This window comes from Struthio camelus, chromosome 3, assembly GCF_040807025.1.
Source record: "Struthio camelus isolate bStrCam1 chromosome 3, bStrCam1.hap1, whole genome shotgun sequence".
NCBI classification, from domain to species: Eukaryota; Metazoa; Chordata; class Aves; order Struthioniformes; family Struthionidae; genus Struthio; species Struthio camelus.
Window position 1 is genome coordinate 110,654,403 of NC_090944.1, and position 15,947 is coordinate 110,670,349.

At 47.4% G+C, this 15,947-nt stretch overlaps 2 protein-coding genes across 4 annotated transcripts in view; both read left to right on the forward strand.

Moving 5' to 3' along the window:
- The window catches only part of THADA (THADA armadillo repeat containing), a 180,128-nt gene extending 178,076 nt beyond the window's left edge, over positions 1-2,052 (forward strand). For both annotated transcript variants that reach the window (XM_068939662.1, XM_068939663.1), the window contains one exon: positions 692-2,052. In XM_068939662.1, the coding sequence (XP_068795763.1) occupies positions 692-1,030 (339 nt within the window). In that variant the 3' untranslated portion in view covers positions 1,031-2,052. The remainder of the gene's footprint in view (positions 1-691) is intronic.
- Positions 2,053-5,584: 3,532 nt separating this feature from the next.
- ZFP36L2 (ZFP36 ring finger protein like 2) overlaps positions 5,585-15,947 on the forward strand; it is a 186,440-nt gene continuing 176,077 nt past the window's right edge. For both annotated transcript variants that reach the window (XM_068939673.1, XM_068939675.1), the window contains exons 1-2: positions 5,585-5,915; positions 6,503-13,431. In XM_068939673.1, the coding sequence (XP_068795774.1) occupies positions 5,865-5,915; positions 6,503-7,996 (1,545 nt within the window). In that variant the 5' untranslated portion in view covers positions 5,585-5,864 and the 3' untranslated portion in view covers positions 7,997-13,431. The remainder of the gene's footprint in view (positions 5,916-6,502; positions 13,432-15,947) is intronic.

The following is a 15,947-nucleotide window of genomic DNA, read 5'->3' on the forward strand; positions in this document are numbered from 1 at the left end:
TCATAAGTCATTGTCTTCAGAGGGACTAGTTACATAAAGAAAACTTTACCATGGTAGGCCTGTAAAACGTAATACTGTATATACCACTGTGCTATCTTGACCTTGAAAAGACTGCAAAAAGCAGTATAATGCTAGAAAGTAAACAGGAAGTATCAGGAACAGCTATGTCTTTGAGAAGTTCATTGACAATTGATATAACCCATGTAATATACTATGAAACTTTTCTTAAGGTTGTGGTTTAGGTGTGCCTCTTTGATGTATCACTGACTGATATAATTTCCCTGTTTCATTTAATCCATTCAAAAAACTCCATGATATAGCAAATTACCATACTAGTTAGAGATCACTGTGTAATGTAAGACAGTTTCACAGTGGAAGGCAAGCCCATGTTAAAGATTAGGACCACTAGTTGCTTCCACTGTTTCCCAAGAGTTATAGCATTAAATGCATGATTTTTGAAGGTAAATTTCATTGGCATAGCAGGAAACTTCATATTTTGTTTTTTCAAGCCTTGGAAAAATGATGCATATGAATTTTTACTTTTTATATTCAGTAGAAAGAAACTGTTTGCATGACATTTTCTGTTCTACTTATTTCTCTCTCTATATTACTTCATGTACTTTACAATTTTCTCATTATTATCAAGACCACAAGTCACTTTCTAATCACCGTTGTTCTTCTTTTGGTTAAGGAAGAAGATGATTACCTGTTTGATAAAGGGGAAGTGAACTTTTGGGCAGAGAAGCTGACTCATGTCAGACAACTTAGTAAACATCTTTTACAGCTTATATCAGTGAATCATCTAACTTTAGCAGATCAAGGAGAATTTAACCAACTATCAAGAACAGCAATGGACCAAGCCCGGCTTGTTGCACACCTTCTTAGAGCGCTACCGCCAACTCCAGAATTTTCCAAAACCGTAGAATTCACAAGATTGGCTATTCAAAATGAAAGAATATCTGTCTGCCTTAAAATATTAAATTTGCTCAAGCCTGATGATATTTGCCAAAACAAAAATCTGGAGAAGTAAATTACTAAGAGCTCATCCACAGGGAGCTGCACGTGGTGGGGGGTTGACTTCTGAGGATGTTTAAGGAATGAGAGATGGCTCTAATGGCTCCAGTAGACCTTCAGTAGTACACGCTAAAAACACATTTTCCATATATGAGTCCAGTGATTTTTTTTGTCAGATGTGCTGTGGGAGACTATTCCTTTTAAATGCATTTGCTGATTTCATTCAGATGAGCATGGCTTATTGCAGCTACTGTAGGAGGCAAAGCAACTAAACTTAAAATTTTCCATTCATCCAGGTACAGGCCACCTGCAGTTCTGTTACGTTTTATCCCATGTTTTACCTCCTGTATTTTAATACTGGGATACACTTAATTTTGTTGTCTCCTTTCAATATGTAGAACAGTAATTACTAAGTGAATGGGGTAAGTTTTAATTTTATTTTTGTTACTAAGAGAAAAGAAAAAAAACACCTTGGCTTCTTTCTTTGCCCTTGACAAATTTTAGCCTACCTTTTAAATTCTACTGCATTCTTCTCCGGAAGAAGGCAAGGATCCTCACTTTGATAGTAACCTTGTTTTGCAGATGGAAACAGCATTATTTTACGCTTGTATGTGCCTGTTTTTCCTGTAAATCGAGTAACTATTTTTATGAAATAGCTCTCAAATGAAGACCACTGTGTTCTGAACAAAGCAGCTGTTCCATTTAGAACAAAATAGTTTCATCCTTCCTTTCAAAACACCTTGCTCTCCAAGCAGTTCCTACTCAGAAGAGGAAAGACAACAGAATTAGGCCACTGGAAATGTACAAGTGATACTGTGCTACCGCTCTCCCTTTCCTGAGAATCTTGAGATTCTGTATGGATACTCTGTAAAAAGCTCTCAGGTAAAAGCTGTGTTAAATTCCTTTTGGTGCCCAACAATTTAATTGTCTGAATGCAAAAAAAAAAGTTTGTGCTTTGTAAATTTATTTTTCCGAGAACTGAAATGTGGTTCCAATATGAAAATGAGATGTCAAAAATAAATATTTATTTTAAAAGGATGCATTGTGTTCTTTTAATCAAGGGCTATGACTTTATACCTGGTTCTATCACATCTTGTCATAGCCAAAACAAAAGATTTAAGTTAATATATATTGTTGTTTTAGCCTCCTTGGAAAAGTAACAGAGTTATGTCCAATAAAAGATTGTTTAGTTTCAGTTTTATCATGCATAATTACATATTAATACAGTTTAGCTGTAAATCTTAATGACGATGTAGCTCACTAGTACCTATCACATGGTCGATAGATAATGCAACAAAAGGCCTCCTGCCATCAGCATGGTAGTTTCTTTTTGTAGTGCTGCTTATGTCCATTAGGTGGCAGTACAACACAGCGCTATACAATGGTACTGTCCAAACCCACGTTCTTTTTCTTCTCAATTTATAGCTTAATTTTCAATGTAAAGTTGCAATCCTCTTCTGACGATGTTACCTGAAATTTTGTAGTGCGAGTTACCTGCTTCCTTATTAATTCTTGAGTTAAAATGAGTGTCTGCTGTAAACCAAGTTGGGCTTCTAAATTAGGCTTAAGGAGTATTTGAAAACTGCAAGACTAAGTCACAAGTACACAAAAGTTATGAACGAAAATTGAAATGAATCTCTGAATTTTATAGAGAGTAGGATGACTTGTGTAAATAATTTACAATAAACATGCAAATTTAATAGGTGAAAATGTTAGAATCTGAGATGAAAAGATGTTTCATTGAAGTTATTTTATGCAATGTAAATAAGCCACATTGTGATTTAGTCTACAAATTACTGTTTGCATCTGTTTTGAGCTCCTGGGGAAAAAAATAGCTCAGATTATATCTGAAAGCCACTTTTAAGAATAGTCAAGAACTGTACAGTTAGCAGCTGCCAGTTTACCACACCTTTCCCAAAATTTTTAAACTTGTGTAACAACAATTGTTACAGTACAATACAAGTAGAACTGCATATAGTACCAAAATGATGGTGCAGCTGTGTGACCTTGGTCATTTCAGTGGTTAGCGTAAGACTGTCTAGTATTACCGCATTTTTTATTGGATAGAATTTAAAATGTAAACATGCAGTATCAACAACTGCAGACACAGAACAGCACCGTAGTAGATCCACAGTGATCGTAAAACTTGAGTAACTTTGTGAAGCCTTGAAGCCTTGGTTAATTGGTAAACCGAGTAACGTGAACATTCAGTCTTCCTTATCATGTTTGTAGAATGCCACTAAAAGCTATGTAATCCCTCCTTAGTTTATAGAGAGCAAATAAAAAAAATTTATAGTAGCGCACATACATTTCACCCCCTCACTGCTGCTGACTTGAGTTACTGTATAACTACTGAATCAGGAACCTTTAAACCTTAAACAGAAATTGTAGAAGAGGGTTAGCAAAGTCTTATACCAGAGTACTTATCTGTAGTATGTTTGATCAAAGTCAATTTATCCAAGTGTTTCTGCAAATGATGATTACACATTGCTCCTTGCATGATTATCGTAAACTGTTTACTGAGACTGTTAACGTAGAGGGTCAGATCTGCGCTGAAGGCGATGCTTTCAGACCTTAGAAAGATGTTTAGGAGGGGGAACAGTTTGATCTCGGATCGGTCCGCAAGCAAATCAAAGCGGGCAGGGGAGGAGGTTATGAAAAATATGCACATTATTAAGTGCACGTATACTAATCTCACTTGCCGACGGTTTCCCGTTTGAGGGATAGTGCGTTGTTAGCGGTAAGTAACTGTAACGTTTCCACCGGGCTGGAGGAGGCAAAGGAGGAATTTAACTTGTTTTGGAAACTCCTCCGAAACCGAACCGCTGCTTTCCGTAGCGGGGCTGCCCTTGCTGGTTTGGGGCACTAGGGGGTGGCATATCCCTAAATAACTAAATAACAGGGCTAGGTGTCGGCATGTCGCTTCCAGCTTAGCAATGCGGTTTGGCGGTCGTGAGCTGCAAGGCGGAAAGCAGCGCCGACCCTCGCGCCTGCAAACGCGCTGCAGCGAGCGCGGGACGCGCCGACATGAGGGGCCGGGAGACAAGACAGAAATTCGGCTTGGGCCAGTGCGCTTTTTCCCTCGTGCCTTTTCCCGTTTTTATTTCCGAGCTGAGCACTCAGGCTGCAGGCCGGGCTCGCCGCTTCGGTGGCTGCAGCCGCCGGAGGTGCAGGCTGGGCCGGGCCGGGCGGCGGCAGGGCGGCCCCCCCCCCCGCCCCCCCGGGAGGAGGCCAAGGAACCAAATGGGAGCGTGAGCTGCGTTACGAGAGGGGGAAGAGCCAAAAAAAAAAAAAAACCACTAGTGTGAAAAACCCAACGCAAAATGTTCTAATAAAACCCCATTGAAGTTGCTTTCCTTTGCAAATGCGCTTTCAAAGCGCAAGTTTCCTGCTGACGTGGTCAGATTTGCACCCTTGGATTTCCAGAGCTTGACATCCCGGCTCAGAAACTAAAGAGGATCAAACGCCTCTGCTGGCTTTGCAGCCATAAAACTTTACACGTCCGTCCACGTTCCCCGTCCATTTGTCGCGGCGTTGAGCAAACGCGGGCACGGGAGGTGCCAAACCGCGGCCCGCGCCGCCTTTCCCACGTCGTGTTTTGTGCCGCCTTATCAGCGCGGGGGCGGCGGCGGCGCTGGCGCGGCGCTGGGCAGCGCGGCCGGCGCGGGGGCCCCCAGCGGGGGGGGCGGCGCAGTCTCTGTGTGCGCGGGGGGCGGGGGGGGGAGGGCCGGCCCGTGCGGGCGCGCAGCAGCCGGCCGCGGCGGGGTTAATGCCTCCTCGGCTCTGTTTGCTGCCCGCCTGCCCCCCCCCCAAAAAAATATCCCCCCTAAAAGCAAGGGGGGAAAGCCCCAAGTGTTGGAAAGTCACACCTCAGCAGCCGCGCACACTGCAAACAGCCGTCCCGCCAGTCGCACCGGGACTTCAAACCTTTGTTTGAAACCAATTACGTGGCAAAAGTTTATTTTCGGTGGGGAGGGAGGGGGGGAGGGAGGAAGAGGTGTCCCGTTTCCCTGCCAGGCGCTGCAGCGCCTCTTCCATTTTGCGGCGCTCCCAGCCCGGCTCAGCGGCAGCGGGTTCACATGGCCAAGTCAGTGACTGTAACTCACGCTGCTTGCAACAAAAGAAACGTACATGGCTCGCAGAGGCGTCTTAAGGGAAACGATTTCTCTGCTCGGATAAGAAGGGCCAACTCTTTTTTGCACGTTGGTAGTACCGGGTGTGGTGGTTTTTTTGTTGCTGTTGTTGTTGTTTTTTCCTTCCACCCCCCCCCCCCCCGGCAGCCTAAGTCAATGTGTTCCCGCGCACGCCAGAAAGCACTTACGCGGAGGTTTTCTGCGCAGGCCGCTTTGCACCAAGCCTGCGCGCTGCTGCGCGCAGCCCCCGCGCGCCAACAGCCCTTTTCCCCCCCCCCCGCCCCGCGCGGCCCCTTCCCGCGCTGCGAGGCCGCTCCCGGCCACTCCGAAAAAATTGGCGGCGCCCAATGGGGCGCGGGGCGGGGCGGGGGGCGGCGCGGCGCGGCGCGGGGCCGGGCGGGCGGGCGGCGCGGCGCGGCGCGGCGGCGGCGGCGGCGTTTATATGGGGGCGGCGCGGGGCGCCGCCGAGTTCCAGCAGTTCGCTCGCTGCCCTGCAGCCGCGGTCGCCGCCTTGGCCGGGCACCCGCCGTCCCAGCCGTGCCGGGAACGAGACGGGACCATTTTCGGATCTCACGCCAGCAGGCCCCCTTCTCCTCCTTCCCTCCCTCCCTCCCTTCCCCCCCGCCCCTCCCGCCTAGTCGTGGCTTTTCCAAACCCTCCGAGGAGAGCGGGATCTTTCGGTCCTTCCTGCATTTCCGACCATTACAGGATCTAGAAATGTCTACGACACTTTTATCTGCCTTCTACGACATTGATTTCTTGTGCAAGGTAGGGCAGGGCCCGGCGCCGCGGGGCGGGGGGCCGCGGTGGGGCCGGGCCGGGCCGGGGGTGCCGCGCTCGGCGGGGGGAGAGCCGTGACAGCCGCAGGCAGCGCGCGCGGCCGCGGAGAGGGCGCCCGACCCGCTCGGGTAACACCGTGCGCTCCGGAAACTTGGGAGAGGCGCTCTGCGCCCGCGCGATAGGGTGCGTGTGGTCTTGTTTTTTGCTTTTTTTTTTTCTTGTTGCTTTTTTTTTTGGGGGGGGGGGGAAGCTGCAAACGGCTTGAGCCGCTCGCAGGCTCTCGCCCACCAGCGTTGCACAGCTGAGAAGGACTTCTCAAGAGTTATGCTGCGAAGCCTTGAGACGTGTCTTAACCCCTGACTCTCCCTAACGCGCGGGCTGCAGAAAACGCCTAGTTTCGGCGTTTCGGGTCTCGAGAAGGCGGCGCTGCGGGCGCGGAGCAGCGCGGTGTCCCGCGGAGCCGCCGCGCGGCTGGCGGTCGTCCTGCAAACCCTCTCTCTCTCTTTTCCCCCTATCTCTGTTCTCTACCCCATGTCGCCCCCCTCCTCCTCCTCCTCCCCCCCTCCCGCTCCCAGACCGAGAAGTCCCTGACCAACCTGAGCAGCATGCTGGACAAGAAGGCAGTGGGCACCCCGGTGACCTCCCCCAGCTCCAGCTTCGCGCCGGGATTTCTGCGGAGGCACTCGACCAGCAACCTGCAGGCTCTGGCCAACAGCTCCAAGTTCCCCAGCCCCACCGGCTCCAGCTCTTCCTCCTCTTCCTCCTCCTCCTCTTCCTCGTTCGGCAGCTTGAAGGAGACGGGCAGCGGCGGCGGCGGAGGCGGGAGCAGCAGCCCCACCGCCTTGCTCAACAAGGAGAACAAGTTCCGGGACCGCTCCTTCAGCGAGAATGGCGAGCGCAGCCAGCACCTCATGCAGCAGCTCCAGCAGCAGCAGGCGGCGGCGGCGGCCGGCAAGGGGGGCGGCTCGGGCGGCGGCGGCGGCGGCGCCCCCATCAACTCGACGCGCTACAAGACGGAGCTGTGCCGCCCCTTCGAGGAGAGCGGCGCCTGCAAGTACGGCGAGAAGTGCCAGTTCGCCCACGGCTTCCACGAGCTGCGCAGCCTCACCCGCCACCCCAAGTACAAGACCGAGCTCTGCCGCACCTTCCACACCATCGGCTTCTGCCCCTACGGCCCGCGCTGCCACTTCATCCACAACGCCGACGAGCGCCGCCCCGCGCCCGGCGCCGGCACCGCCGCCGCCGCCTCCCCCGCCGCCGCCGCCGGGCCGCACCACCACCACCACCACCACCATCACCACCACCAGCACCCGCCGCCGCCGCACCACGCCGCCGGCAGCACCGGCGACCTGCGCGCCTTCGCCCCCCGCGACCACCCGCTGGGCGGCGGCGGCGGCGCCGCCTTCGGGCACCAGCGCGGCGGCGAGCGGCCCAAGCTGCATCACAGCCTGAGCTTCTCCGGCTTCTCGGCCCACCACCAGCACCAGCAGCAGCACCACCACCACCACCCGCACGGCGCCGCGCAGCCGCCGCCGCAGCCGCCGCCGCCGCCGCAGCAGCAGCCCGGCGGCCGCCTGGACGCCGCGCTGCTGGAGAGCCCCGGCGGGTCGCGCACGCCGCCGCCGCCCGCCTCCGCCTCCTACTGCGAGGAGCTGCTCTCGCCGCCCTGCGCCAACAACGCCTTCGCCTTCTCGGGCCAGGAGCTGGGCAGCCTCATCGCCCCGCTCGCCATCCACACGCAGAACTTCGCCGCCAGCGCCGCCGCCGCCGCCGCGGCCGCCGCCGCCGCCGCCTACTACCGCTGCCAGCAGCAGGCGGCGGCGGCGGCGCCGGGCGGGGGCTGCCCGCCGCCCCCCGCCTCGCCGCCCTTCAGCTTCCAGCCCCTGCGCCGCCTCTCCGAGTCGCCCGTCTTCGACGCGCCGCCGAGCCCGCCGGACTCCCTCTCCGACCGCGAGAGCTACCTGAGCGGCTCGCTCAGCTCCGGCAGCCTCAGCGGCTCCGAGTCGCCCAGCCTGGACTCGGGCCGCCGCCTGCCCATCTTCAGCCGCCTCTCCATCTCCGACGACTAGGGCGGCGGGCGGCGGGCGGCGGCCGGGCCAGCCGCGGAGCCGCGCCGCGCCGCGGAGCCCGGCCCTCCGCTGCCGCCCGCCCCCGGCTGCCGAGCAAGTAAGTGAACGAGCGAAGAAAGTGGGGCTTCTTGTTGTCGCGTTTTTTTTTTTTTATATATATATAAATATACGTGTACGTACACACCGAGAGCTGAACAAAACAAAAAAAAAAAAGGATTTTTGCAAAAGGGCAAATGACATGAACTGAACAAACCTATTTTTATAGAGAGACCTTGGAAGAAGGGGATTTTTGTTTTGGGTTTTTTGTTGTTGTTGTTCTTCTTTGGAGACAAGTTATAATATGCACCAGCAGCAGCCATTCCATCTGTGTGTTTAAAAAAAAAAAAAAAAGCATTAGAAAAAGACACCACCAGAAAGCAACATACAATCTGGGGAGCCCGAGTTCTGCCTTTCAAGCTCCTCCAAATCTTCAGACACAAAAATAAGTTACTAAGTAGTTTGTCTTTCAATCCAATCTAAATAAAAAACCACAGAACATACTAAACCTATAAGCTTTTAAAAAGAGAAATCCAACATCCTGCCAAGAATATGCCTTGATAACAACCTTCTTTTTTATATATCTATATATTATTATTATAACAAATGCTAAAACCTTCATTCCAAAGTTTAATATTGGTTCCATTGCCACCACTTAGTGGATGTTTGGCTTAGAACAATTTTTTTTGTTGTTGCTTTATTTGGAAGCACTCAACTGAGTTTAGTTTGTAATTGTTGGAGAATAACTGCTGATTTTTTTTAATTTTTTTTAGCTGTTTGAGTTGATTGCATGAATGAGTCACTGCACACAACTCAATATGAAACTATTTAACTTATTTATTATCTTGTGAAAAGTATACATTGGTAATTTGTTCATACTGTATTTATCGGGTATGATGAAAAGCAATAGATATATATTCTTTTATTATGTTTAAATTATGATTGCCATTATTAATCGGCGAAATGTGGAGTGTGTTCTTTTCACAGTAATATATGCCTTTTTGTAACTTCACTTGGTTATTTTATTGTAAATGAGTAAAATTCTTAATTTAAGAGATTGTATGTAATATTTATTTCATTAATTTCTTTCCTTGTTTACGTAAATCTGAAAGATTGCATGGTTTCTTTACAGAAATCGGTCTCGATGCTGTGGAAGTAGTTTGAGGAATTTCTATGGGTTTTTTTAGAATGTAAATGGTTGTAGCCCGTCCGAGTTGAAAAGCAAATGAAAAAAAAAAAAAAAAAAGACTTACTTAGCAATCAGACTTCAAAGTGGCAAACCTAATTCAAACTTGTTTAAAGTAACCAAAAAGTATTTTTGTTGCCTAACTCCACCAATCACACTGTGATATAATCTCAAAGTATGTAGCAATAATTGGGGGTCCCAGTATTACGTCTCACAGTGCCTTCTTGAGGGTCCATGCTTGCCTTAAATATTTCTCAACCAAATAAGTATTTTTCCTAATGCTTGAGATGATTTGAATGTAGGGATGGGTTTTAACTACAACAAAATCTCACCACTTTTTATTTTATAAGAACGGAGGCCATCTTTGGATCTGAAACTTTATACAGTACAGAAACATATCTTGTTTAACTGAATTCCAAAACTTGTAATTTTTTTTTTTCTTATGTAGAAAGTCAGGAGTTTTCCAAAACTTTCCTGGACGGTGGATGAATGAGCAGTAGCTTAGTTTTGTTTGTACATAGGTACAGATTGAGCACTATGTACTCTTTTGGACTACTTTAACAGAAGTATGTTTTGAATGTAACTAAAGCATAAGTCAACTTGAGTTGTAATATATTTTTCGGGAGTCAGTTCACTACAAATTGTGTGAGACTGTAAACTTTGTACTGTAAATGTTTTGTAGTTCTCCCAATAAAATTTTTTTGGAAAAAAAAAAAAAAAGCCAAACCAAAAACACAAACAAAACGCACCGCACCACCCTTCGACCTGGGGGCGGCGTGCTGGCAAGGCACCGCGTGTTTTTTGCTAGCGGCCCGTTCCCCCCACCCCGCTCCCACCCCCTCAGAAACGTGCCTAATTACCCATTAACCAGTTTGGGCCGTGCCCCCCCCCCCCCTCCTCCGGCCGCAGCTCCCAGGCTCTTCCAGAAGCTTCTGGGGGCAGCGCCAGCCCTGTCCCCGTCCCGCTTTTTCGGAAGAGGGCGGGGGCCCAAACCTCTGCTGCTTGGGTCTCAACAGCTGGAATGGAAAAACCTACTAATGGCATTCATCAATAACACGGCTTATGGGGGGGGGGCGGTGTTAACGTGCCATGAGCCTTCAGTGCTTGCTTGGGATCAGGAGGAAATGGCAGTTTGGGTAATAAAAAGGCATAATTAAAGTTCGCCCTTTGTCCCGAAAGCTTTGTTCCTCTTGGGTTGAAGGAATGCAGACTTCTGCTGTAGCGCTCGTCAGCAGGGCTCTGCCGGTGGCCCTCGCGCTAACCTCAGATGTTTCGAGCTGTTGTCCGGGCTTGGGTTTTTAAACAAATTACCTTTCTGAGGATATATTTATATAACAAAATGCTCGGTGGCCCGTGGATCGTGTGTTTGTTGATACTGGAGGAATTTTTAAAACGATAACTCCATAAAATCCGTTCTTTATTCCAATCCGTCTCTTAAGCTCTAAATCATGATTTCTACAGGCTTATTTTTGTTCTTTTGTCATACTAATAATAAATGTTGTTAACGTTATGGCATCTCTGTACTGTCTGGAGTGCCGCAGTACTTTCTATAAATACGAGGTAGAATGTAATACCGCTGCCATATGTTTGTGTAACAAACCTTGGACTGACTCTCAGTTTAAAATTAAAACAAATGTAAGCAGTATACGGCAACTCAGTCCAGCTACAGCAATCATCCTTTTTTATGTATTAGTTTGATTTGTTTGCTCAGAGTGGTTTCCTTTATTCCCCAGCTAATTTCTGGAGAAACTTGGGTGGTTTTTTTCCCCCTCCTTCCTGGGGCTGCTTGCGCAGCACCTAGGACTCCCAGTGCGCCCCCAGTGCAGCGCGGCTGTCACGTCTGCGAGGAGAAGGACGTTCTCCCGTGTTTTGCTGCTCAGGAGCAGGAACAAAGAGTAGCTGTTAGTTTAGCTGGGGTCTAAGCTAGCGTCTTAATAGCTCATTTTCTGGTTTTGAAACTAATTGTCAAACTAAAACTGCATAAACGAGGGGTGCGCACCGTTCACTTAGTTTCGCATTTTCCTCCTTCCTTAGGTATGCTTGTTCGCTTCTGTCCCTTGCCCAGCTCTTCCCCCGAGCCTGCCTTTCTCTTTCCAAAGTAGATAAGAACATTATTTATTGCTGAATTTCACTGATCTAGGGCAGCTGTATTCCGTCGGCTCAATACTTTCGTCTTTTATACTGTTTTTCTGTTCATTAAACAGGATCTTAATGTGAGTCACGGCGGTTCGGTTTGGTGTTTCCTGGTTGGAATAAGAACCCTGCAAGTTTTGCAGCAGCTGTTCCGCGTTAAACACAACTGCACGGGTGTTAATTCCAGCATCTTGTGTGTGTGTGTGTTGGAAATGCTGCCAGGAAAGCAAGGGTAACAGTTTGTGGAAGTCTGCCAGAAGATGGGTGTGTGCTCGCATGTGGGGAAAGCAGGGCCTAAGCAGCTCTGTATCCTTCCCAGCGTCAGTGATATTCTGAGGCCAGTCGTGTACCGTATTTTGTTTATATCTCTGCAAAAGTGTATTTCAAAACAGTCTGTTTCGATGTTATGTGCCGCTGTTCAGCAAACTAGAAGTCCTTGAACTGGGAAGATAGAGCGTCTGTTTCTTGTGCCGCACAATCCAATGTTAACCTTTAAACTGATGACTTATGTTGTTGATTCACGCAGAAGTTCTGTAGCTTTCCTTTCGAATTTCAACGACGCATGTAAAGCTGGTCAGACCATTCAGGAATTTCCTGATACCTTGCAATAAATCAATACACTCCGCATAAAAATAAACTGTTTTTCTTCAAGATCTTTGAATTAACACGGAACTCTAAGCCTGGTCTCTGCTATCGCACATTAATTTTCAGATACTTCTTTTAAACGTTTGGGGCCCTTAAAATGATTTGGGGGAATCAGGAAAACAGGGATTTTACTGGTCATTATTGGCTAGGACCGAGTCTTGCCTGCTTGCTTCAGCTGATAATCTTTGAAAGAAATTGCAGCAAACACTTACTTAAACTTACAGAAATAAGCCTAACGATACAGATCTTGAAAAAAGAATTGATTGGACAGGTCTTTAGTATGGTCGTTATGGGATATTCACATGTTTCAGATGAACTGTTTTGATTTTAGTTTCTAGTCCTCTCAATTTCCAGGGGCTTTTATTTGGGTTTTTCAGTTTGCCTTCTTCAGGTGGAGTGGGCGTGCAGTGATTCAAGTGCTTTTACTTTTTCTAGGCTTTGGGTTTTGCTGCCTGACACAGGGTACTGGAAAAATTAAACCTGTTTCGGCGCACGTCTGAGTGGATTGCGCAACACTGAAAATACTCCCAGCAGTGTGCCAGGAAGCACAGGCACGCTGCTTTTCACTCAGTATATCATGGTCAGGCTTAAGCTGATTTTTTTTTTTTTTTTTATGATTTACCCCCAGTTCACGTGTAGGTGCTCGAACTTACAACACGACCTGTCTAACTTGCAAAAAAGGGCACATCACCACTGGAGGAGTTAGAAGACTGCAGACTGTTCTTCTTTTCAGTATATTCCACAGTGCAGGACACTGCAAACCCAAAACTCAGTGGTTAATAGATGGGTGGAATGAATCTTTTCCAGAAAACCATTTAAATGTCCAGTGCAAGTCTTTGAAAAAGAAATGATTCCCCTCCTGCCATCTGTCCCTTCACCATCCCATCTGATCTCATCTATTCAGTCTTTCAATACATGCTGGAGCGTGTGGCTTAATTTTTAAAAAATTGCGTACATTGTGTGCACCTGAATCTCATTTTCAAAAAAGGCCCGAGATTTATTTGTATTTACGATCACGGCACACTTACTTTCATTTTGTCATTTTGCTATAATAATATTAAAGCTAAGGGACTGTGCTATATTTTTTAAATTGTATGGTTTGTCTTTTCAGGCTAACCTTGAGCGCGAATGCTACTTTAAAGAGCTTCCTGTGGTGGTGCTCTGTCAGTGATCAGATAGGATGTTTCAGGTTTTGACTGTTGAGCTTAGAGAAGTTGGCAGTACTTCAGCTCTGAAAACTGAAACTTCACTTTCTGATGCTTCCCCTGAAGTTCACATTCCTGAGTGGTTTAAGGCAAGGTACAGGGCTTTCCACTTTGTTGCAGCGGAAGGACAGTTAAATCTTCCCTTCTGCCAACCCTGCAGCTGGTTGGTAACCTCCCAGGAAGGGGCAGACTTGGCGGCTGGAGGCAGCAGTATCCCAAATGCAAGACTGGTAAGTGCTCATCTGCTGAAGACGGCAGCAGACAGTCAGGATGACCGACCCGAAGTGATGTAGCAGTTCGGCCTCACTAGAAGAGAGCTGTTTCTCCACTCCCAGTGAGAGAGTTTGCTGCTTCCCGGCATGTACTGACCCCTCGATCGAGCCAGTTTGGGTCACTGCTGCGTCAGACGCGCTTCACCGTGTTGACGCAGGTGATAGGACGTGGCTGGGGCTGAGCGATTGGTTCACTGCCACCAAAAAGGACAGCTTGCCCAATGCCAGCGCTGGCGCTCGCTGCACCTGCCTGGGGGTTGGTGTGTTTTATTAATGAGGCAGATAGGGAAAAATGGTATTTTTTTGCTGGGTTGGAGTTGGATCAGCTCAGTAAGGAGTCTGACGAACTGCAGAACCAGTGCAAGGGAGGTGGTAGAGTCCTGTGTCCAGGAGAGGAGGCAGGATGGAGGACCCACAGGCCACAGCAGCAAGCTCAGAGATTGGCTTGTCTGTCCTGTGTGGTTTTTGCTGAGTTTGGAGGAACACCGTTTCCTCCACAGTTCTTTGGGAAAGTCTTGGCATGCCTTTTTAAAACTTTTTTTCTACAATCGTAACATGAATGGCTGACATGGAGCTTGAGTGTTTCTCAGCCCTCTGAAAAGACACTGACATTTAATATAAGGCTGAAATCAAAATAAAGCTTGATTAATGTCAATATATCCCTGACTAGTTACTTGGTCTTGTTTACCGGAAATGAGATGATGGCTGTGTCGCAAAGGTCTGCATCCTCAGAGAAGTTCCGAATGAGAAAGGAAACACTTGTCAGCTAGCATAGATTTTGTAGGTTGTGTAATTATCATAGCATAGCCTATGTACTGAAGAACATTGATTTACATGTCTAATTTCTTTTACTAATATTAAGAAATATTTGGAGAGGAGGGTGAAGGAATACGATTCCTCCCTTGAAGTCTAGAGGAGCTTGCCTCTAAGGCGAGATGTCTTCTGAAAGCTTAATCAAGCAGATACAAGTAACTTCATCTCTGCTTTCAAAGAGGTATAATGGATGTGTAAATGGAGGCATTTTGGGGTGATCTCCCCCCCAAAATTGGCATTCCTGAGGAAAACAGGCAAAATTACCCTGACTAATCTCTTCTCTGTTGCTGAGGAGGGATAAATGACATCTGCTGAATAATTTCTTTTCTGTACAGCATTCGAGAAGGAAGTACAGGGTAATTTAAAACCCCTTTTTTCTCCCATGGTTAATAACATAAACAGCAGGATAGATATGCTGAAATCTAAATACAAGAGTCCTGTACCAATGGATTATTACCTTATCTTTCCTGAATGACGTTCACTTGAATACCTGGAATCATAATAGCTACTCAAGATAAGAACTGGAGGGAAATTCAATAACGGTAAGAGGCCTGGTAACTCATGAGATCTTGATTAGCCTTCAACTGTGCATAAATGCTGGATGCGCTGTATGCAAAGGGAACTGAACAGCAGTATGAAAACCCTTCCCTCTTTGCAGAGAAGCACCGAGAACTGACTTTTATGATTATTAAGGTTTTCTAGTATCCACAGACACATATATATATGCGATCCCCCCTCCCACACTTCTAACTCTTCCATGAATAAAAGTTTTTTTCCTTGATTTGTAATTACTTTGAAATTTCAGCTATGATGGCCTACACATGATAAGCAGATCTGACTTCGATAGTGTTCTCAGAGCGCTTGCTGGCTGGAGTGGTGCATGTGGAGCGCTGAGTCTCCTAAATGTTGTCAAATCTGAAATTGGGCTTTCTTGTCTTAGTAAAGGCCCTTATCCAGCAAATGATATTGGGTGGAGGGTTACCTTTCCCTTGAGCATGGAGGAGGAATGTGAGAGAAAAGGAATCTACATCGACTCATGCATTACTTTGGCTCCACAAGGATTTAACAGGATATTTTCATGTATATTTACTCACACCTTTTGCTTCCACCAATGCTTAGTCCTACCTACGGATAATCTTGCAAAATACCAGATTTAGCCGTACGTGGAAACCATCGCAGAAAGTCTTATGAGCTGAACTTCAAGGACATGTATGTGGGGCTCTGCCTGACCTGCAAAACCAGCAGAAAAGTGGGGTGACTGTTGCAACAGGCTTTGAAAACTCTGCTGGATCAAGAGAACCTAAACTTAGATTTCATAGTTTACTGAGCATACCCCGTTGAAGGTTTCTGCTGTCCTAGTCTGACATTACCTTTTTTCCTTGGAGTATGTCTAATGCTAATCATTATCACATCTTTGACAAATGACTATTCTGATGTCAAAATAAAAGCTTGTTTTTTAATGTAACTTCATCTCTTTCACTTATAAAACCTTGTACCGTGGTACAAACAAACATAGTCTCTCTCCTTTTAGTTACTCCCTACATAGTTCTAAGTGCCTTTTTTTTTTTTTTTTGGGTGGCCTTTTTCATTATGCATTGCACTCCTTTTTCTCCTCTCCTGTCACAGGGTCTGCAAAATGCACATGCACATCTCCCTTCTGC